The sequence below is a fragment of the Lutzomyia longipalpis genome, chromosome 3 (assembly GCF_024334085.1).
Source record: "Lutzomyia longipalpis isolate SR_M1_2022 chromosome 3, ASM2433408v1".
Classification (NCBI taxonomy): Eukaryota; Metazoa; Arthropoda; class Insecta; order Diptera; family Psychodidae; genus Lutzomyia; species Lutzomyia longipalpis.
The window spans coordinates 25,837,494-25,861,480 of NC_074709.1; the positions used below are offsets into that span (position 1 = coordinate 25,837,494).

The window sequence follows — 23,987 nt, forward strand, 5'->3', positions numbered from 1 at the left end:
ATGTACTGGTAAGTTTCACTTACGGGCTGTGATTCTTCCTTCAGAGGTCAGTCTAAGTGTGATATTTGATATAAGTTTGGTGGTGCAAACTCTGGGGGAAGGCTAACTCGCGCATTGGCTGTGATTCGTGGCGCGAGTCATCCTTCCCCAGAGTTTGCACCACCAAACTTATATCAAATATCACACTTAGACTGACCTCTGAAGGAAGAATCACAGCCCGTAAGTGAAACTTACCAGTACATTCCCGATTCTGATTAATCCATACTCTGCAGCTATCTATTAGACTTTGCATTTACATGTATTTAACTTGGCCTATGAAGGAAGAATCACAGCCCGTAAGTGAAACTTACCATGTACATTCCCTTTTCTCCTTAATCTGTACCATGTATCTATATATATTTATATTTTACCGTTATATTTTACTTTGCATTTACATTTATATTTATATACCTTATATATAAGGCGCCCCGCTTCGCGGGGCGCCAAATAGTTAGCGTACTAATTAAACATGCAACTATATATATTTATATTTTACCGTTATATTTTACTCTGCATTTATATTCATATACCTTATATATAAGGCGCCCCGCTTCGCGGGGCGCCTAAGAATTTGCGAATTTATTAAATAAAAAATTAAAACCCTTATATCTCCTGAACGGCTCCATAGATTTTCTTAAATAACCTGTTGTTGGAAAGGTCTTGACCTCAGCTATAACATACTGAAATTTTAACGAAATGCATAGTACAGTTTTTGAGATATTTAGACTTAAAAATTTTGGATATACAAAATATTGACTTTAGCGCCTCTTGCGGTCATTTCTCGAAATTGCAATGTTCTAGACATTTGTAGGGCTTCACGAAACCTTTCATTTGCGCTTGAGTTGATTAAAATCGGACTTGTAGAACCTGAGATATGACATGCCAACTTTGGAAGGCTATATCTCGAGAACGGCGACATAGATTTTCTTCATTTTTGGCATGGAACTAGATAATATAGTCAGCTTGAACATATTAAAATTTGAAGAAAATGCATGGTGCAGTTTCCGAGATATTCATCGAAAAGTAATCGAAAATTCTGTTTTTGGTTTTAGGCCCTCTAGTGGTCACTTTTGGAACTTCTGATGTTCTAAAGAGTTGTAGGGCTTGTTGAGATCTTTCGTTTGAGCCCGGGTTGATCAAAATCGGTCAAGCCGTTTTCGAGTTATGGTCGATTTTCAATGAAAAATTGTGGCGGCCATATTGGCTAAACAGCTTGACCGATTTTCAAAAATGAGGCATCGCTGGAAAGCTCTTGATGGCCCCTACAACATATCAAAATTTCAGCCCTCTAGCTATAATAGGGTCGGAGATATAGCGAAAACAAAATTTAGGGGTGTTCCAAAATGGCGGACGGAGGGGTGGGGGGGTGGATTTGACCTCACCATCAGACGACATCAGGTCGATATACTAACTTTGCTTTTGACCGCAAGTCTCTATCTATTACCGTTCTCTTGTAATTAAGCGTTGTACTACGGACGGCCGGACGGACGGACGGACGGACGGCCGGAAAAAAAAATTTTTGACATACGTTTTTTGGAATGTGGGGACCCTAATTCGTGCTCATCCCAAGTTTGAGCCCGATCTGACGACTTTGCATTTTAGGTGGTACACAGAAGCTGTGCTATTCTTTTCTTCGAAAGAATCACAGCTAAAAAACATTAAACGTTAGGAGAGAAAGGTTTAATATTTGAAATAAAAAATTCAAACGTGTTGAACGATTTTATAAAAATAAAATAAGTCATAAAATAAATATCAGGAATGATGAAAAATATCAAAAGAAGCGTCAGAAGCTAAAAAACGTAAGAATGAAAATTTGAAACGCTTTAAAACAATCTTAAACGTTAAAAAAGAAGCTTTTTAAGAAATCTGCTCTTTAGAGTTTTTAAAATGTTTTTAAATTGTTTAAATAATTCTCTACGAAAAATGAGGGAAATTTCAATATGTAAGTTATGGATCAGCTAGGAAAATCTTTGCTACTGTAATAATTTTTTTTTATTATTACACTACATAAGTTTAAAAAATATATTTTTATCTTTATTTTTTTTTTATTTTACAAATATATTTTTCTTTAAAATCTGCTTAAAAGCAGAAAATTCACTCATTGGGCTCTTTCAGGGTTATTTGTTGTAAATAAGTAGTTTTTTTGCTCACTGATTGAAGTTGTTGCTGCCTGCTACTAGCCAGGCAGGCATGCTGCCTTCCCTACGAGCACACTGACCTGGGTGTGTGTGTTTGGGCGACGCGTCTGTGGCACGAGGTGCTGTGTTTTCAAAATCATCCACTTTTTCCCATTTAGGCTTTTCCACCAAATAAATATTTACAACAACCCAACGGCAGCTCTCTGCTGATTTTCCAGCATTTGCGATAGCGAAGGTCATCAGGCAGTGCGTGCCCTTAAGCATGCTGGGTGCTTTTATGTTTAAATCTCTCACTCGCGCGCTTTCTTAGCCCCCTCAATCACTCATCGTGACGAAAGGAGGGAGTAGAAGCGAAAAAAAAATGAAATAAAATCACTGATCGCACGTCAATGATGTGGCCAATGTTGTGTGATTTGTTTACCATCAAATCACCCCAAATCCCACAAATGCCCATTTGTGTGTCAAGCCTTATCAGTGCTGCCCATGCCTATAGCATAAGCTTGCTACTCTGCCTACGGCTATCTAATCACCAGGAGATTATCATGAGAGATGCGATTTTGCGCGCCATTCCGGTGGCACATGGGGTTCACCTTTAGCCTTTCGCCGGGCGCTTTTTCATCCATCTACATGGTGAGAATTTTCCGTTGGCATCCAACTCTGGGATATGCGCGAGTTGGGGCTTTTCGGGCCAACCCGAAAGCCCCAACATCGTGTCGTCTCGGTCGGTATTGAGGGGGGCTTCTCTTCATGTGATCCATTCCAAATGTGTGCAGTGTTCTAACGCGATTCGGTGTCTGTGTCCGCGATTTTTAGCACCTCGTGACTTACAAAAATCTTTCACACTCTGGAAGTTCCCTCCCGGTGAATTTACGTTAAAAATTTGAAAATTCCATTTTGAAAATTAATTTAAAAAATTCAGGAGTTCCGGTAGCCTTTCTGTGGGGAATCCTTTACCCACGTTTGAGCTTTTCCTGCTGATTTTCCTCGTGTACGAGCGCATTTCTTTGCCCCCCTTTAGACGTGCCGCGCGCGTCTGCGTGTATGTGTGCAGAGGGGCTTCCAATTTCCACAATTCTGTGTACAAGTGCATGTGTATGTGTGCTGTTCTCATAGCTCAATACCAGCTCCCAACCACGACTCGGTGTTATTTTTTGATCAACAACTCAACCAGAGAGTATTGGAAGGTTCCTCCAAGTTGTCGAACGGGTGTCGCGCGTTCGAGAAAATCTTTCGGTGTCTCCACGACGTTTTTCTCTTCTTCTCCTCCTTCAAATCCGCTAAACTTCCCTCCCAAAAAGGGAAGAAAGTAGCAAAGAAAAAATTCTAAAGAAAACCCCGCGAGAGCTTTTCCACGGCGGGGCTGATTTTTTTTCAACGTGCAAAAAAACGAACACGGAAATTTTTTGAAAATTTGTGAAGAAATTTTTCCTGTGCGCGAGTGTTCACGTGAGAGGCAGAATTCTCTTTTACCCCTGCGGAAGGAGAAGTTTTTTGGGGCCTGATCCACACAAGCCCAGAGAGCAAGAGTGGTGAGAAATTCAATAAGCGAATCACGCGCATCTGCTGAGTGCCCACCCAAAAATTTCAACGACACAGTTGCAACCTTTTGGGCCATCACTGAAGGCACTTGCTCGGCTCTTTTCTGCGAAGGTGCCATCCACACATAGCGCCACCAAAAGTAGAGGGAAGAAAAAGGCAAACTTTGCGTGTGAAAAGCTCCGCCAACCCTCCCGTCGGAGACGCCCCGTGAAGAAAACGAAAAGAAAATTCTTCATTTCGCGAGTGTGCCCGCAATCGATGGTCTGCAGAGTAGCTCGGCACAAAAATCGATTTAGTCGATTGTGTGAAAAGTGTCCGGTGAGGAGCACCCGTGTGGACGTTCCCCGCGGTACAAACCCCCACTATAGCCACTTAGGGCGCGTGTGTTGAGACGCGAAGGGTGCGCGAGAGAAAAGCTCACCCCCGCCTACATAGCAAGCGCGAAAGCTTCCACGGCCATCGCTGCAGGGGTTGATAGATTTTTGCCCGTTATCCCTTCTGTCAAATCACCCACGCCACCCCCATTGTGAGGTATCACCCTGTGTGGGGAAGGAAAAACGGTGTGTGCGGAAAATTTTCCTTCTGTCACCGAGAAAATCTATAAAAGTGAAGAAGAGTGCTTTTCTCCAACAACATACCAAATAAAAAAAAATTTGCAACCCCAAAAGTGCCGCACAAATAAGAAAAAGTGTTCCAGTGCTCTATAGAGGCCCTCTAAGGCCACCTAGCCCCAAACCCCAAAGCCCATTTTGTGTGTGTGGTGCCCAAATCCACCCCCGTGTGAATTTGAGCCAAAAAAAATTGTGTTTTGTGCAACGCCCTCGCCAACATCCCTCAGGAGATAATGAGTGACAGGGAGCGATCGTCCCCAACTCTCATTGAAAGTGGATTAAAGACACTCATCGGTGGACGCGACAGCAACTACCCCCTAATCAGTGGAATAAATGGTAAGTCACCACCCATCTATGTACGTTTTGCCTCTCCCGCCCCCTAAAAAAACAACCCTCCCTAAGTATCCCATTATGGGAGCTTTTTTTCGTCATTGGATGTGTTTAAGTGAAGAAAAAGAGAGAAATTTTCCGTGCGATGCCGGTGAGCAAAAAAAATTCCATAATTTATTCAGTCTGCGACACATTCGGAGACCTGAAGACATGTGATGTGATAATTTTGATTAAAACACGAGCTTGTGTGTAAATTCCAACAGCACACAGTGGCAGTGAGCCACGGAAAAAGTACTTCAAGTACCCCCGAAAATTAAAGGGGTTACAACTAACAGAATACAAGGCCTCTTTCTTTGAAAACTATTCCTCTTTTTTGTTATTATTCGTCGTTTCTTGCAGAAAATAGAGAAAAGAAACAAAATTGTGTTTGAATAGATTCTCAGAAGATTCTAAGAATTTCAGATGAAAATTTCAAATATTTAATAATTTTCTGTCACTGAATTCGAATATATTCGTTTCAGAGAAGAATTTTACTTGAAACAAACCAAACAATTTATTCTTTCGAATGTTCTCAAAGGTGTTTTATGTTTATGATCATGAATAAAGCTACTTACTAAACACTTTAAGGTGTTAGTTAGTAGTAAAGTTATATCATCCGGTCTGCATTTTTACAAACGAATTTAATTTTTTTCGTAATAAAAACTGTTTTACGATCACATTTTAATTAAAATGTTTTTCTCTTGGAAATGAACAATTTGTTGTTGAGGAGAATTTGAACATGATATCTTTAAAAAGATTTATTTTTAGTGAATTAAATATGATCGTTTTGTCTTGACAAAAATTTATTCGAATATTCGGAATAAAACTGGGACCGAATACAGGATGATGTGTTCCGTTAAATCATTAAAATTAACTCTAATATTCCTCATTATCTGGGATTCTTTTTCACATTTTTTTTAATGTTTCCGGTGAAGTATAATTGTTGGAATTTTTTATGTTTCATTTAGTTAGATACTCTTTAATATTTAGAAGATTATTATATATTTCTTCTGCAGTCTTAAATTTTTCTTTAAACAGTTTCCGATTTGTCAAAAAAAAAACTAAATTCTATCCAGAAAATACTAAAATTCAATGAAAAATTGAATAAATTCAAATATTCTTTAACATTTTCCTTCGATTCGGCTACTTGCACGCCTCTTGCGTTTTCCATTTCAATTCGTAACGCAAACACACAAAAACTCAGCGGCAGAAATAAGGCCTTTTGCGCTCGTATTGGTGGGGCATGAAAGTGAATTTTGAGTCCAAAATGTGGCGATGGATTAGCACTGCAAGACACGGAGAGTGAGAAGAAAAAAAAAGTCAGCCAACAAATTCAGCTAAAAAGAAAAAAGTGTAGATGGGAAAAAAAGACGAAAATTTTAGAAGCTGTCCTTCCTCTGTTTTCGTCTCGGGGCTCTCGGGGTTTGCTATCAATCTCACGATGATTCTTTGCTCGTTTTTAGCTGTGATTCTTTCGAAGAAAAGAATAGCACAGCTTCTGTGTACCACCTAAAATGCAAAGTCGTCAGATCGGGCTCAAACTCGGGATGAGCACGAATTAGGGTCCCCACATTCCAAAAAACGTATGTCAAAAAAAAATTCTTCCGGCCGTCCGGCCGGCCGTCCGGCCGGCCGGCCGGCCGGAGTTTGACGCTTAATTACAAGAGAACGGTAATAGATAGAGACTTGCGGTCAACGGCAAAGTTAGTATATCGACCTGATGTCGTCTCATGGTGAGGTCAAATCCTCCCCCCCACCCCTCCGTCCGCCATTTTGGAACACCCCTAAATTTTGTTTTGCCTATATCTCAGCCCCTGTTATAGCTAGAAGTCTGAAATTTTGATATGTTGTAGGGGCCATCAAGATCTTTCCAACGATGCCTCATTTTCGAAAATCGGTCAAGCCGTTTAGTCAATATGGCCGCCACAATTTTTCATCGAAAATCGACCATAACTCGAAAACGGCTTGACCGATTTTGATCAACCCGGGCTCAAATGAAAGATCTCAAGAAGCCCTACAACTCTCTAGAACATCGGAAGTTTCAAAAGTGACCGCTAGGGGGCCAAAAATCAAAAACAAAATTTTCGATGAGTTTTCGATGAATATCTCGGAAACTGCACTATGCATTTTCTTCAAATTTTAATATGTTATAGCTGACTATATTATCTAGCTCCATGCCAAAAATGAAGAAAATCTATGTCGCCGTTCTCGAGATATAGCCTTCCAAAGTTAGCATGTAATATCTCGGGTTCTACAGGTCCGATTTTGATCAACTCAAGCGCAAATAAAAGGTGTCGTGTAGCCCTACAAATGTCTAGAACATTGCAATTTCGAGAAATGACCGCAAGAGGCGCTAAAGTCAATATTTTGTAATCCAAAAATTTTAAGTCAAAATATCTCAAAAACAGTACTATGCATTTCGTTAAAATTTCAGTATGTTATAGCTAACTTTAATACCTTTTAAACAAAAAAAAATTTAGAAAAATTTATGGAGCCGTTCTCGAGATATTGTCTTTTAAAGTTGAGATCCTGTATCTCAGGTTTCTATTTTTTGTTTGATTTTAATCAAATCAATTTTTGTTTGATTTTAATCAAATCAAGCGCAAATGAAATGTTTCGTGAAACCCTACACATGTTTAATCACATCTAAATATTTCAATTTCAAGGAATAACTCCCAGAGACGCTAAAATCAATATTTTTATTTTCTAGAACTTTTAAATCTAAGTGTTAGATGATTTCAAATGGCCATTTAATCCCCCCCCTACGAGTTCCCCTTCAGATAACCCTTATATAAAATTCATGCTGTTTAGCACGTTTAGCATAACTTTGATTTAGCGAAAAAATTGATATCTTCTCTTTGCAAAATTTTTTTTGGGATTGATTATGTAACTCCATGTTCTCATAAATCATCTTTAAAAATACATAAATAAAAAATATTCCATTAATTTATTGCATATTTATTTATGTATGTACTAGTCAACCCGAGCCCCCAATCACGTGTGAGCAATCACCATTTTAAGCTAGAAAAGGTGGGCGTATATTAATAGGGGGGATGAATAATACGGTACCCCGAGAAATTCTAAAAATAAAAAAATCCCGTTATTTGACCCTTCAGCAGGTAGAAAATGGGAAAAAATCAATTTTTCTGTGGGGGCGCTATAAAGGGGGGTTGGGGCGGAATCCCATATAGCGCTTGCAACTCGTATTGACCCCCTCTACCCCCATACCAAATTTCATCAAGATCGGCCCAGCCGTTTCGGAGGAGTTCATGTGCCACAGACAGACAAACAAACATTTTCAGCTTTATATATTAAGATATTACTTTATGCATAATAAACTTTTTTTTTGTTTAACTGAAATTTCATGCTCATTTCATGAGTATTTCTACAATTTGTTTTATTGTTCATTGAAACATTTTTTTTTGTAATGTCAAATTAGAAGTGATGAAAAAAGTGATGAAAACACGTTCCTTACGAGCAGGAATTTTCTTTAAATAAAAAGGAGGTTTAATAAGTGAAATTGTGCGATGGAAGGTGGTGTCAAGGAGAAGACTGGCCAGGGAGGAAGTCCAGGGGCTCGCATCAGGTAAGTTTTCCGTTTTATTTTATCGAAAATTTGCAAAATATTGTTAGACGTGAAAGGTTAATTGAGTCGAATAAGGGATTGCCTGACTCCGATATTTTTGAAGAAACGATCAATACCGGTCAGAAAGAAAAGGGATTAGTTTACAAAATTCCACCCCTATTCGAAAGTTTATTTAATTAGCTTTCGATCAATCCCTATATCACCACCGGATCGACTTATTAATGAACGAAAAGTAAAAAAAAAATCTCGCGATTCGGTAAAATATCGATACTATCGAAAATTTTTCTATACATTTTGTGTGTCAATCTGTTAAATTACTTCATCAAGTTGTATTATATGTATTTTAAAGGATGTATCATCCCCTTGGAGTCGAATGAATGGTTCTTTCCCAGTGGGGTTATGATGCTTGGGAAATTCCACCGAAAAAATCATAAATTTTGACTCATTTTCATTACACTCAATAAATAATAGGGGCCTTCACTATCAGGAGGTACACTTGTGTATAGTAATGAAAAATGTATTTGAATATTAGTTGGTATATCACAATCGTGGCATACTAATGTAAGTATTGTAAACGTCGGAACAACCGACCACTTCAGATCGGGCTCAAATTTGGTATGAGCACATTTCAGACATCCCACATTACAAAAATGGTGGTCGACATTTTGCATTATAACTCGAGAACAGTAACAGATAGAGACTTCCGGTTTGAAGTTTTCTATAGAAATGTGGGTGTAAAATCTCATTTTTTCGCCTTTTCAAAATCCAAGATGGCCGCCGTCCGCCATTTTGAAATACCATCAACCAGTTTCCTTAGAGCTAAAGGTCTGAAATTTTAGTATGTTGTAGGGCTCAGTGAGACGTTTTCATCGATAATTCATACTTGAAAATCGGTTAAGCCGTTTATCAAATATGGCGGTTTAAAGCAAAAAGTATTTTTTCGACATAACTTGAGAACGGATTGATCGATTTTGACAATATTGGTATCAAATGAAAGGTATTGAGAAGCCCTACAACTGCGTAGAACATGTAAAGTTTCAAAAACATCCGCAAGAGGCGCTAAAATCAAAAATAAAAATTGCCCAACTTTAAGGGGCAATATCTCCGACTCCCCATTAGGCAAATCTTTTACATTTTGATATGTTTAACCTGACTCAATACCTTTCATTAATATGAAAATGAAGAAAATCTATGTCGCCGTTTAGAAGATATGGCCATTTGAAAAATTCTTGAATTTGAAAAGTTCCAAGAGCCATATCTATTGAATAAGTTGTTCCATTTTGCTCAACTTGATATCAAATGGAAGATTTTGCAATTCTCTAGAACTTTTTAGAACATCAGAAACCTCTAGGACCATCCCTTGATGACGGCATGTGCCAAATTCTTTTTTCGATAAAACAAGAAACAACCATTTTGTGTTCTAGAGGTGACCTTGAAAAGTATCTTAATATTATATCCGAAATTATAGCTTATTTCAAGACCTTCCCAAAACTAGTCAAGAAATTTCTGAAGATCTTAGAAAACTAGAGATATGACCATTTTTATCCATCAAATTGTTGATTTTCAAAAAAAACTTACGGCTTCTTGAAATATTTCATTTGAGCTTAAGTTGGTCAAAATCGGTCAAGCCGTTCTCGAGTTATATCGAAAAAATACTTTTGGCTTTAGGCCACCATATTTGCTAAACCGCTTGACCGATATTTAAGTAAAAATTATTTATGAAAACACCTCATTGAGCTCCACAGTATACTAAAATTTCAAACCTCTTGCTATAAATGGCGAAAATGCGGAAAAATGAAATCTTAGACGCACCTTTACATTAAAATCTTTAAAACGGAAGACTCTATCTCTTATCGTTTTTGAGATTTGAGATATAAGGCAAAGTTTCTAGTCCTGTCCGGCAGGCCGAACGGCTAGATCAAAATTTTTCCACAGCCATTTTCGTAATCTGGGATGTCAGAATTCAGAAACCTGCTGATATCAATTTTGAGGCAGATCTGAGGGGTCGATTTTACCGACGATTACAATACTATTTCAACCCATAATCAATTCTACACGTTGTGGGACACCCACTATTATAACTCGACGCGTAATGATAGATTTTTTGTATACAGTCAGGTAATGGTTAGTTAGTATCACATCAGATATACTCCTTATGCTCATTATTTTTAATGGGAGGGAAGAGTACAACCGAGGTGACGCTAATCAATACCTGACTGTAAATACATATATTTTATATTTAATTATATAATTTTTTTTCTTTTGAATAAATAATTGTACTTTTAATTATTTCTTAAAAATCTTTTTTTTATACGTCAATTATATATGTATATTAAAAAAAACATAGATAGTTGGTACAAAATTATTTTTTTACAGGTTAAAATCTGATGCGATTGGTTCCGCCCCCTACCTAGCTGTAGGGCGTGAAGTCCCCGACTCCGTCGGGGAAACGGCTACGGCCTTGCCTTTGAATCTAACCAAAAACTTTTTTTCCAGCCAAAATTTCAAAATACCTCAAAACTCAGACAGTACTACTCGAGCTCGAACAGTACCATCTATTTCCTTATCAATTGAACCACAATTAAATTTACATAAAAAGTCTGACCAAAAAATTTACACGTTGCAATCTGGCGGTGGTTTTACGAAGAAAAATAAGAAAATTGTTTTTAAAGATCAAAATTATTATAAAGAGTTTAACGTTTTTGCCCCCTGCTACTTTGTTCATGGTTCCTATAGTCAAGACAATATTGCACTTTTTGGTTCATATTCTAATAATAATCAATGTACAGCAAATTCAATTGCAGCAATTGCATATGCTCATGTCGTTCCTATATCAAGTTGGTTAACGAGTACAATGGATGATATTCTCTTAAAAGGTAATGAAATATACGTAATTTCTCGTAAGACAAAAAATATTGCAAAATCTTATCTAAATGTAGAAGAAGTTTGTGATAAATTTAATATTTTAAACACCAAAATTAACATTCAGCTTGTAAGCTTGGAAAATGGTAAAGAAGTTAATACATTATTTTTTGGTTTGCAAGGTGAAATTCTTGGACATGGTGGAGAATATAGCCTTGAATATGCACTGCAGCATTTTTTTACTTATTTTGAATTTGGAGTAATTACTACAACTAATTCAATATCAGTAGCAATTTTCAAGATTAATAATATTTATTATTACTTTGATAGTCATCCACGTGGTGCCTTTGGTCAATTTGTTCAGAAAAATGGTACGTCTACATTATGTGGTTATTCTGAACTTGTTTCCTTGTTTCATATTTTGAAGTATAATTTTCTGTATGGAAATTTGAAATACAGTGGAATGATCCGTTTTTCAATACAGCCGGTAAATGTTAAATTAACGAAATTAGGTGAACTTGTAACAGCTAAAGAGTGTGATGAAGATGAAGTTTTAAGTGAAAAAATTGAATGTAATTTAAAGAAGAAAGTTCAAATGCAAAATGATGTACAAGAATCTAAAACTTTTGAGTCCAAGAAGGAAATTAACGCAAAAAAAATTTTGGATTCCAAAGATGCAATACTTATGGATAAAAAGAGTGAATACAATAGAAATTATAAAAGTTTTTTGAGATCGCAAAGTAAAGCATTTAAAATGAATGAGAATGTAAGACGACGACAAGCACATAAACAAAATAGATCTATTTCACCAAAGAGAATAATGGAGAATCTAGATCGGAGAGAAAGACATAAAACGGAAAGGAGAGATCCAAAGAAAAAATCCCTTGAAAATTTAGAAAGAAGAGAAAGACATAAAGCAGAAAGGAAAGACCCAAGAAAAAGATCAATAGAAAATTTAGAAAGAAAAGAAAGACATATAGTAGAAAGGAAAGACCATGAAAAGAGAATTCTTGAAAATACAGTGAGGAGAGAAAAACTCGAAGTAGAAAGAAAAAACCCTGAAAATAGATTCCGTGAAAATATAGATAGAAAAATAAGACATAAAGTGGAAAGAAAAGATCCATATAAGAAATCCATTGAAAATATAGAGAGAAAAATGAGACATAAACTAGAGAGAAATGACCCAGTTAAGAGAACCCATGAAAATTTAAAGAGGAAAATTGAACGAAGACTTGAAAGAAATGACAACAAAAAGAGATTAATTGATAATGAAGGAAGAAGACAGAGACATTTAAAATCACGTAAAGATTTAAGCTTCAGAGAAAAAGAAAATTTTTTGAGAAAAATGAGAATGAAAAAGGCTAGTGATAATAAAATTTCGAATGATTTAAAGAAAAATAAAATTTCAAATAAAATTGATAAAAAAATTGAAAAGAAAAAAATCTAAATATTCTGGTGTTGATCAAACTAAATTTGAAAATCAGATTCTTATGTTTAGAGATAGACTTAAACGATCCCTTAAAATTAAGATCAATTACAAATATAAGAAAAACTTGGGAAATAAAAATTTTAAAATGAAAATTAAGAAAATGAAAGACAAAAATCGAACACTTTTGGAATATTTTTCAAAGAGAAAACAAGTAACTGAATTTATTTGTGGATGTTGTGAAGGTAAATTTTTCAAACACAATGTAAAGAAATTGAATATTGATAGATGTAAATATAAAAATAAATCTGATCTTGAAGATTTTCTCAAAATTTCACAATATTGTTGTACTACATGCCATTTGTATTTGAATAAAAATAAATTGCCCACACTTGCGATTAAAAATGGTCTAGAGTTCCCAGAAATACCAGATTGTCTTAAAGATTTGAGTGACTTGGAAGAGAGAATGGTAGCACCTATTATTAATTTTATGGAAATTAGAGAATTGAAAAAGTACGCATTGAATCCACAGAAAGGTCTAAAAGGTAGTGTTGTTCACATACCAGTTGAAATCAATGACATGGTTAAAGTTTTGCCCCGAAGATTTGATAATATGGGTACAGTACAGATCAAATTGAAGAGACATGAAGATTATAAAAATCACTATATGTTTGAAACGGTACGAATAAAGAAAGTTTTGGAAGCAATAAATTATCTTATAAATACACCTCTTTACAAATCTGAAGGTATTACAGTAGATCCAAATTATTTGAAAGATATAGAAGATAAGGAAATTGAATTTATAAGTGATCCAGCTGATAAAGATAAAGTAAAAGATGGTAAAGAAAATGACCCAAGAAAAACTAAAAGTCCTAAAAAGAAAGAAGATCCCCCTGAAATATTTACATTGTCTGGTGAACCAAAACCAAAGCCACCTTCTCATGAACCAATTCCTGAATGGAACATACAAGATATTCGAAATACCGAAGTATATGTAACTAACCATCATATAACTCGATTTATAGATATTATAAATAAATGTTACACAAATAATTATATGTTTCCAACTGATTTTATATGTGATATGGGCCTAAAACATGTAAAGGCAAAAGGAAGAAATAAGAGAAATGTACAAATTTTGTTTTTGGAACCAAAAGGAAATGATAAAATTGGTCATTGGGTTACGACTGTTCACAAAAATAAAACCATTTATGTTTATGACTCTCTAGATTGGAAAAGTCTTAATGAAATTTGTTTGAAATTTTTGAAGAAAATGTATCCAACAACAATGAAAAATAAAAATTCAATTAAATACATGAAAACTTGTCAACAAAATGATAGCTACTCCTGTGGTGTACATGCTATTGCAAATAGTGTAGCTTTGCTAAATAATATTGATCCAAGCAATCTTTGTTATAAAATTGAAGAAATGAGAGATCATTTGTATAATATACTTAAAACAGAAGATGTATCAATGTTTCCAATAGACCCATCAAGCTCTATTGAAATGTGTGAAGAAATACAAAATAACGAAAATAATAGTGACTCTGAAGATGATATGTTAATGAAAATTGCAAAACTTATAGAGGATTGTGTATCTCCTTTAAATAAGAGAAAACGTGATGAAGAAGAAAATACTGAAGATGTAAATAAAGAAAAAGAAAAGGAAGAAACTAAAGAAGAAAAACCAATTAGCCAACCTAATAAGAAGATTAAAATTGAAAAGGAAGAAGATAAAGGAAAACTTGTAGATATTTTTGAAGATGATGACAATATACCAATACCAAATGAAGATGTAATGCTTCTTGATCTAGATGCATATGAAGCAGCAGCAAGCAAAATTAAAATTATGGCACCTGGACAGGGCAAGAAACCTATATATTTTGATTCTAATAAAAACCTAGAAGAATTGTCATTTCCAAAGATATATTGTGGAGAAAAATATAGAATTGAAAAAATTTACTACCATCAACGTGTTAAATCAGAATTGCGTAGAAAAGATCCACGATGTCGTATACCAAAGAAAGTATTGTACATGACTAGTGTTAAATTGAGAAATTCTGTTACAAGTACCGTAAACACATGTCTGAGAAAATCGAAAAATGTTCAAGATGTAACTGCTGGTGATGCACTTAGTGATACAAAAATGGATAAACTAGTTGAAGTTGATGATGGTTTTAGATTCCTTAAAAATATTGCTCTTACTCCTGCTTACAATGCAGAAAAACAACAACTAATTCTTGGTATGGTTAGACAATTGGGTAAACCACATTTGTTTCTAACAATTACCTGTTCTGAAATGCATTGTCCAGAACTATTGCAAAATCTAGCAAAACAATCAGGAAAAAAATTGTCACCCACTGAAAGTATGAATCTTGAAAAAGCCGATAGAACTTTAATGATTCAAAATGATCCCGTATCTTGTGTAAGATATTTTTCAAACAAGTCTAAGAATTTGATGAAAATGTTGACTATTAATCCTAACGAACAACCAGGAAAATGTGGTCCATTTGGAGATAATTTTGTTATTGATTATTTTGAAAGAGTTGAATTTCAAATGAGAGGAAGTCCACATATGCACATACTATTGTGGTGTAAAGATATCCCTGATTTTGACCAAAACAACCCTGAATCTGTTGAAAAAACTATTAAATTCATTGATAAAATTGCTACATGTAAATACAAAGATCCTAAAAAGTTTCCTCTAATCAAGAGACAAATGCATAGGCATTCTGAAACATGTTACAAAGGAAAGAGAAAACGATGTAGATTTAATATCCCTATTCCACCTATGGATAAAACTGAAATTTTGTGGCCTTTTACTGAAGAAGAGAGTAAATTACAAAACCTAGAAAATCTAAAGCTAATATATGTAAAGATTGAAAATGAAGTTAAGAACTTTTCACTAAAATTTGTTGATATGTCTTTTGATGATTTTATGTTAAAACTTGGTATTACCAGAGAAAAGTATATATTAGCAATAAGATCTCGTATTAAGCGACCTCGTGTGTTCCTTAAACGAAGCACTATGGAAGTTAATATTAATGCATATAATGAAGACATTCTAAATTATACTGAATCAAATATGGACATTCAACCTGTATGTGAAGTATATGCATTGGCAAAATACCTTGTTGACTATGTAACAAAAGTTGACTCAGCTCTAGCAAAGATTTTGAAAGACATTTCTGATGAGATCAAAGTAAACAAGAATTATACATTGCAAGAAAGGATGCGTAAATATGCAAGTGCATTTCTTAATAGTAAACTAGTAAGTGCTCAAGAAGCAGCTTATTATTGTTTGTCAATTCCAATGACTCAATGTAGTAGATCAAATGTTTACATAAATACTAGACCTATAAATGAGCGAACAAGAATGTTGAAACAGATAAAACAATTGAGACAACTACCCCCAGATTCCAAAGATATATTTGCTCAAGATATTATTCAAAAGTATCAAAAGAGAAAACAAGAACTTAATGATGTAACTTTGATTGAATATGCAGCAGATTATACTGAGGTTAAGAGAAGCAAAGAAGAGGATGATAGTGATGATGAGAAAGACATAAGTGTAAGGAAAAGGTCAAAAATTGTTAGATTTAAGAGATATGATAAGCTTCAGGATGAACACCAATACTATCGTATGCAATGTTTGTTGTATTTTCCATTTAGAGATGAAAAGACTGAAATTGAAGATGCTGATTGTAAGCAAATTTATCTTAAAAATTTCGAAGCGATAAAGCAGGTGCGAGATAAATTTAATTTTATATCTGAAGAAGAAGTAATTGAAGCTATGGGAAAAGTTCGTGATGTAAACAGTGATGATGATGATGATGATCCTGTGAACAAACCCGTATCCAAGTCCCAAGAATTTCATTTTACACCTCCTGAAGAGAAGCCCGGTGATAAAAAACCGCGTAAGTACATTACTCCAGTTAGAATTACTAAAGAAGAATTGTGCCAAAATATGCAATCCCTCAATGAAAAACAAAGGCAAATTGTAATGCACATATACAAGTGTTTCACATCAAATACCTTGCCAATACGTATATTCCTTTCTGGCTCTGCTGGCGTAGGTAAAACCCGTGTAATTAATTGCCTGTATCAACTAATCACACATCATTTCGATAATTTGCCCAATAGTAACCCTGAATCTATGAAGGTATTGCTTTGTGCACCAAGTGGCATGGCAGCCTTTTTGATTAATGGAATGACCCTACATTTGGCTTTTGCTCTACCTAATACCCAAAACCCCGTAGATATTGACCACTTTTCAGAAGATATTGCAAATACAATTCGTTGTGAATTTAAAGACGTGAAACTAATTGTAATTGATGAAGTTTCAATGGTAGGCTCAAATACCTCAGTGAAAGTTAGTCAGCGACTAATACAAATTGTTGGAGTTCACCAAAGCTTTGGCGGAATATCAGTTATTTTTGTAGGAGATCTTAACCAAATAGCACCTGTTGGAGATAAATCCATATTTCGTGCCCCAGATAAAAGTAATGCAGGTATACTAGATATAAATCCACTTTGGGAGGAATTTAAATATTTTGAACTAACCGAAATAATGCGTCAAAAAGATGATTTGAACTTTACGAATGCATTGAATAACTTGGCCATTGGAAAAATGACAGAAAAGGATATAAGTCTTATTAGATCTAGAACGGTTAAAAATGTAAATGAAGTTCCACCGGAAGCAATACGATTGTTTGCTACTCGTAGAAATGTAGATGAGTTTAACGAACGAAAAATTGCAAATTACCCAGGAGAACTACATACGTTTGTAGCTATAGATAAAGTAATGAGCGACAAAAAGTCTAAACCTAAAAGTGAAAATGAACAAAATAAAATCCTTAAAGACATAGAAAATCGAGATCCAAGTAAAAGCGCTGGAGCTGTCCATACCTTGCATTTGAAGTTGGGTATAAAATATATGATTATTAAAAATATCGATGTTTCAGACGGTCTAGTTAATGGAGCTGCAGGTATACTTCGCCATATAACTTTTGATTCAAAAAATAATGTAGGTGTAATATGGCTAGAATTTCTTGAAGATCGTGTCGGTAAGAAAATTACAAAAGAGCAACGGTATCAAAATTATCTTAAAAAGCATAATTTGAAAGAAAATCTTGTACCACTTGAGAAATGCAATTTCGTTTTTAGATTGAATAATAGTAGTACGACTACAATATCAAGAACGCAATTTCCAGTCATGCCGGCAGAAGCTATAACGATACATAAGAGTCAGGGACAAACGTACCAATCTATATGTCTTGATTTTACTAAACTAGAAAGAATTACATTGTGCATGACGTATGTAGCACTTAGTAGAGTAACATCACTAAATGGATTGTATATAATTGGAACATTTATTCCACAACGCCTTTCACATAGTGGACAACGGATAATTAACGAAATTCATAAATTGAGAACGGAAAAACGTCTTAAAGACTTTTTTGAAGATGTTCGTAGAGTAGACCCGAAAAAAGTAAAAATTTGTTATCAAAATATTGTCTCATTGCATAAACACTTTAATGATATTGATACGGATTCATGGTACAAATGCTTTAATATTGTAATATTTTCGGAAACGAAAACACTTAAGAATTATTCTATTCCATCTTTCAAAGGTTACCACGTTTTATATAGACAAGACAATGAGATAGAAAATATTGGAGGTCTTTTGTGTTTGATTAAAAATGAGGATAAAACGAAAATTAACGTAATAGCGGAAGATACTAGAATCGATCATACTAAGAAATTTAGCTTGAGTTTGTTTGCTTTGGAATACGGAAAACAATTTTATATTATTTCTGGGTACAAGTCGCCGAAGGTACCATTTGAAGTATTTATACGTCGCAGAATATAATTTGGAAACTAAACTTAATCCTGAACAAGCTACGACAAAGTATGATAGTCAAATAGACGTAGTTTTGAGTAATATACCGGAAAATAATTTTTCAGCAGGAATATATGAATCCTATTTCTCTGATCATCGCCCCGTATATTGCATAATAGGAGAAAATAAAAATATAAAGAAACCCGATAAAGACATTGAAAAGTCACCCAAACGGTCCTATACACCCGAACAATTACCAACACCTAAAGTAGTCAAAGTCCCTAAACCAATTGATTCTCCAACAACAAGTAAGAAAGTAGTTAAAGATAAGAGTCCGGAAAAACCTATAAATCCACCCAATAAAGGCACTAATATTCCAGAAACAGAACGTGATAATTGTTGGCCACCTGATTTTGTAATTGATTTCTGGAAAGACTATGATATTACATCAGCCACACAATATGTAGTGACAGATCACATATATCGTTTCATGGATATCCTTAATGAAAAATATCCTGAATTTAAAAAAGTTACCCCTGAATTTGGATTTAGTAGTGTAGACCAAGGAAGTAAATGTCCAGTAATTCCTCCTAATAGAAGACACTTGCAAATTATTGCTACAAATGAAAACGTGCCGAATTTTATAGGACATTATACACTTGCGGTGTACAACGGCGATAATATAATAGATTATTACGATTCCTTAAATGGTAGAGTACTTAATCAACAAGCTAAAAATATTCTAAGTAAATTGCATCCGCATTTGAAACCACTAACGAAATATATTAGATTTAATAAAGTTATGCCACAACCGGATAATGTGATGTGCGGAATTTTTGCCATGGCCAATGCAGTTAGTTATGTGTTAGGAAAAGACCCATGTGATCAGAAATACATAATACCAAGAATGAGAGATCACCTTAAAAATATTTTGGAAAGTGGAGTTATTTTGCCATTCCCCACAGAGTAGGTAATGCGCAATTGAAATTAAAATTTGTTTTAAAAAAAATAATAAATAGGCGTATGAGTATATTTCTTAGTTTATTTTAGTTAGTAGTTTTGCCCCACACTAACTTCTCGGCCGCCTCCTTTTATGGGAGGCGGTGCGCAGCAGTTTGATCCGGCTCAACGATACAAGAGGTAAGAAAACAATTTCTAACTTTTATCATAATATTTTATTATTTATTTATTTATAATTTATGTTTTATTTGTAGTATTTATAAGAAAATCTCTAAATTCGTTTTTGTTAAATTTTCTAGCCGGCTCACAACTTGTTCCGGAACACTCCTCGGTCGCCTCCTGCCATCGGAGGCGCACCGCAGCAGCTGTCTCCGGCTCAAAATCAGCCGGACTGGGCCACCGCCAACAACAGGCCCACTTGGCACACAATTTCCTCGGCCGCCTCCTGTCATAGGAGGCGCACCGCAGCTGCTAGACCCGGCTTGGACGACACGATAGGTATGTATAAAATTTCTAGCTTTCATTATTATTTTATAACTAGTTAACCCGAGCTCCCAATCACGTGTGTGCAAATTCTATTTGAATAAAACCTGTTATTTGATCCTTCAACAAGTAAAAAATTGGAAAAATCAATTCGTTTTTGTTAAATTTTCTAGCCGGCTCACAACTTGTTCCGGAACACTCCTCGGTCGCCTCCTGCCATCGGAGGCGCACCGCAGCAGCTGTCTCCGGCTCGAAATCAGCCGGACAGGGCCACCTCCACCAACAGGCCCACTTAAAAGTGTATTTCCTCGGCCGCCTCCTGTAATAGGAGGCGCACCGCAGCTGCTGGACCTGGCTTGGACGACACGATAGGTATGTATAAAATTTCTAGCTTTCATTATTATTATTTTACAATTAATGTCTGATTGGAATTTTGTAGTATTATGAAAAAAAAATCTAAGTTCTTTTATGTCCTGTTATCTAGCCGGAAAATATCACACCCGCTACAAGTTCCGGAACTCTCCTCGGCCGCCTCCTTTTATAGGAGGCGCACCGCAGCAGCTGTATCCGGACTGTATGAAGCATTCTTCAGCCGGACTGGGCAGCATCAACAGGCCCACTTCCTCCAAAGTTTCCTCGGCCGCCTCATCAAGTAGGAGGCGTACCGCAGCTGCTTTATCTGGCTCTAACGATACAACAGGTAAGAACTTACTATTATTATTGCTGTTATTTATAATATAAATTATTCTGATTTATTTTGTCCTATTTTCTAGCCAAAAATTCACCACTACTTCCGGAATCCTTCTCGGCCACCTCCTTCAACGGAGGCGCACCGCAGCTGTATTATCCGGATATAGCCGGATTGGGCAACATAGTCAAGAGGCCCATTGTTTCTGCAATCTCCTCGGCCGCCTCCTCAAGTAGGAGGCGCACCGCAGCTGCTAGATCTGGCCCGGATGACATGACAGGTAAGAATACGATTTCATACCTTTCTTTAAAAATTCGTCTTATTTGTGACCGTGGTATGTAGTATTGTGAAAAAAATCTTATTTGTCTTGTTTTTTTTTATTTAGAATGACTTCGCATCCACCAAGTAGCACTGTCACTTCCGGAACGCTCCTCGACCATTGAAGTTCATTGAAGAAAAATTGTTATCAACATTGGGAGCTCCAATTCTTTATTTAAAATTAGCCAGCATTTTGTCTAATGCTCATCCGTCTAAGGACGTCACAATTTAAATACTAATATTTTATCATGAACTGTTTTCAGTAGAGAGTTACAATTGAGATGGGCGTTATTCAGTGTAAAGAACGTTGTACTCGTTGAACAAACAATTGTTCGTTGCAAGATTGTTAATCTTCTTGTGGGACTACGGATTTGAAAATTTGAACCACTTTTTTTGAGTTGTATTCAGCCCGGTGGGGCGGCGGTATTCGATAGGCCGTAGTGCAGATATGAGATAAGATCTCGCTCGGTCAGGAATGCCGCGTGTGATGTGTTTGGAACCGGAGGTATTTGATCGGCCGTAGTGCAGATATGAGATAAGATCTCACTCGGTCAGGAATGCCTGCGTGTGCGTGTTTGGGACCGGCGGCATTTGATAGGCTGTAGTGTAGATATGAGATAAGATCTCACTCGGTCAGGAATGTCTCCGCTGGTGGTGTGTTTGTGGCTCGGTGATGTCCGGTAGGCCGTAGTGTAGATATGAAAAAAGATCTCACTCGGTCAGGGATGTCTCTGTGAGTGGCGTATGCGGGACAGGTGATATTCGGTAGTCTGTAGCGCAGATATGAAAAAAGATCTCGCTCGGACAGGAATGTCTCCTTCGCTCCCAACAGTACAGTGGTCGGCCCAAAAGATCAGTGGCCAGGTGGTAAAAAAAAAAGATCGCGTAGGTTCCCTGGTAACTCAAAATGATTGCAATCGAACAGCGCCGTGTGGGCGGAAGACGAGATGAATGCGAAGTGCATGGATAAAGCTATCTCCATACTTACTCTCGAAGTTTAATTGTTATATTGTTGTTAAAAAAATCTGCTCTATGATGTAATTGTTGTTCATATTCTAGTAGAGAAGTAAAGAGTATCTTTCAAGGTAATTTAATGCGAGAGCCTTCTTTGAATCAATCAATCAATTTTGTGAAGATTGTTAGCGGTTTAGAACACACAATTTCGCTTCATACATATTCGTACAATTCCTACAACCATATGTAGGATCAGATTAAGAATATATTTGATTACAAAAAATTGTACGTAAAAAGATTGAGGATTACATTATAAAAGCAAGGAATAAAATAAAATACGAATGAAATTAAGTTGTTTATTATTTTTGTACATAAAAGTGCTAAGTAAAATTTCAACCAATTATCGCCCCGCAAAGCGGGGCGCTTTATATATAAGTATATAAATATAAATGTAAAATAACACAATAGCCTATTGGCGCCCCGCGAAGCGGGGCGCCTTATATATAATGTATATAAATATATATGTATATATAAATGCAAATTAAGACAATAATCCTTTGGCGCCCCGCGAAGCGGGGCGCCTTATATATAACGTATATAAAGTATATAAAAGTAAATGCAAAGTAAAATATAACGGTAAAATATATATAGGTATATATAGCTGCAAAGTATAAATTAAGCAGAAATAGGAATGTACATGGTAAGTTTCACTTACGGGCTGTGATTCTTCCTTCAGAGGCCAAGTTAAATATATGTAAATGCAAAGTTTTATAGATAGCTGCAGAGTTTGGATTAATCAGAAAAGGGAATGTACTGGTAAGTTTCACTTACGGGCTGTGATTCTTCCTTCAGAGGTCAGTCTAAGTGTGATATTTGATGAAGATTTGATGGTACAAACTCTGGGGAAGGATAACTCGCGCCACGAATCACAGCCACTGCGCGAGTTAGCCTTCCCCAAGAGTTTGCACCATCAAATCTTCATCAAATATCACACTTAGACTGACCTCTGAAGGAAGAATCACAGCCCGTAAGTGAAACTTACCAGTACATTCCCTTTTCTGATTAATCCAAACTCTGCAGCTATCTATAAAACTTTGCATTTACATATATTTAACTTGGCCTCTGAAGGAAGAATCACAGCCCGTAAGTGAAACTTACCATGTACATTCCTATTTCTGCTTAATTTATACTTTGCAGCTATATATACCTATATATATTTTACCGTTATATTTTACTTTGCATTTACTTTTATATACTTTATATACGTTTTTTTTGGAGTATCCAACCATGCTTGTGCCCAGAACTTGGGTCTTTTTTATCATCTCGGGACGGATTCATCAAATTTTGAGATTATACGCCTCACGCTATTCGTCGTAACTTTTCTCCGAGAGATGATAGCACGGAGGTATAGGAAAACCGTGTAAAATGTCGCATGGAATTGATGCAAATTGCAATGAATATTCCATGAGGGAATTTCCGTCTGATTTATTCTTGTGCCGCTCGAGCCAGATTAGATATTCGCTTCTAATGGAAAAATTAATTTTGCAAACATTTTTTTCTTTGAATTTTGAGGCTTTATTTGATCATTTTTTTTGGCAGGGAGGATTTAAAGTTCTGCAAACAATGAAGAATTTTCTTGTGAATTAATTGGGAAAATCTTTTTTTTAATTATTTCAGAAAATTATATAGGTTCTTCCTTTTCCTTATAGACCAAGAAAATTAATATGTTTTCTAACCTCAACCTCAAAATAATTAAAATGACACGTGTAATCCCAATTTTTTCAGGAACGGCTCAGAATTTGATTCTGATTGATTTCCCGTTGAAATTGGGGTATTACAGGTTGAGCTTTCTGAGCATTTTCCCATTTTCATTTTCGCCATAGTTTTCCAAGAATTTGAATAAAATTGAACAGGTGGCGCCACGAGTGGCCACAAAAATAATTTCAAGTTGACGAAATTTATGTTTTCTGTGACTTTTTTTTCAAAGAATTTATGCTGTAGTGTTATGTTTTTAGTGCATTTTATGCTTTTATATTAAAGAAATATGTGTAATAAGTGCATATAAATAACCCAAAGGGCAGTGCGATGTGACAATAAGTGCATTTTTTGTGGTCAAAAAAGGTGAAAAACATCACTTTTTCCAGGTGAGTTTTCCGCATGAAAAACACCTCA

The 23,987-nt window shown here is 35.7% G+C and overlaps 1 protein-coding gene across 7 annotated transcripts in view; it reads left to right on the plus strand.

The window, feature by feature from the left end:
• Positions 1 to 2,776: 2,776 nt before the first annotated feature.
• The window catches only part of LOC129793035 (hepatic leukemia factor), a 94,543-nt gene continuing 73,332 nt past the window's right edge, over positions 2,777 to 23,987 (plus strand). For all 7 annotated transcript variants that reach the window (XM_055832576.1, XM_055832577.1, XM_055832578.1 and 4 more), the window contains exon 1: positions 2,777 to 4,663. In XM_055832576.1, coding sequence (XP_055688551.1) covers positions 4,561 to 4,663 — 103 coding nt within the window. In that variant the 5' untranslated portion in view covers positions 2,777 to 4,560. The remainder of the gene's footprint in view (positions 4,664 to 23,987) is intronic.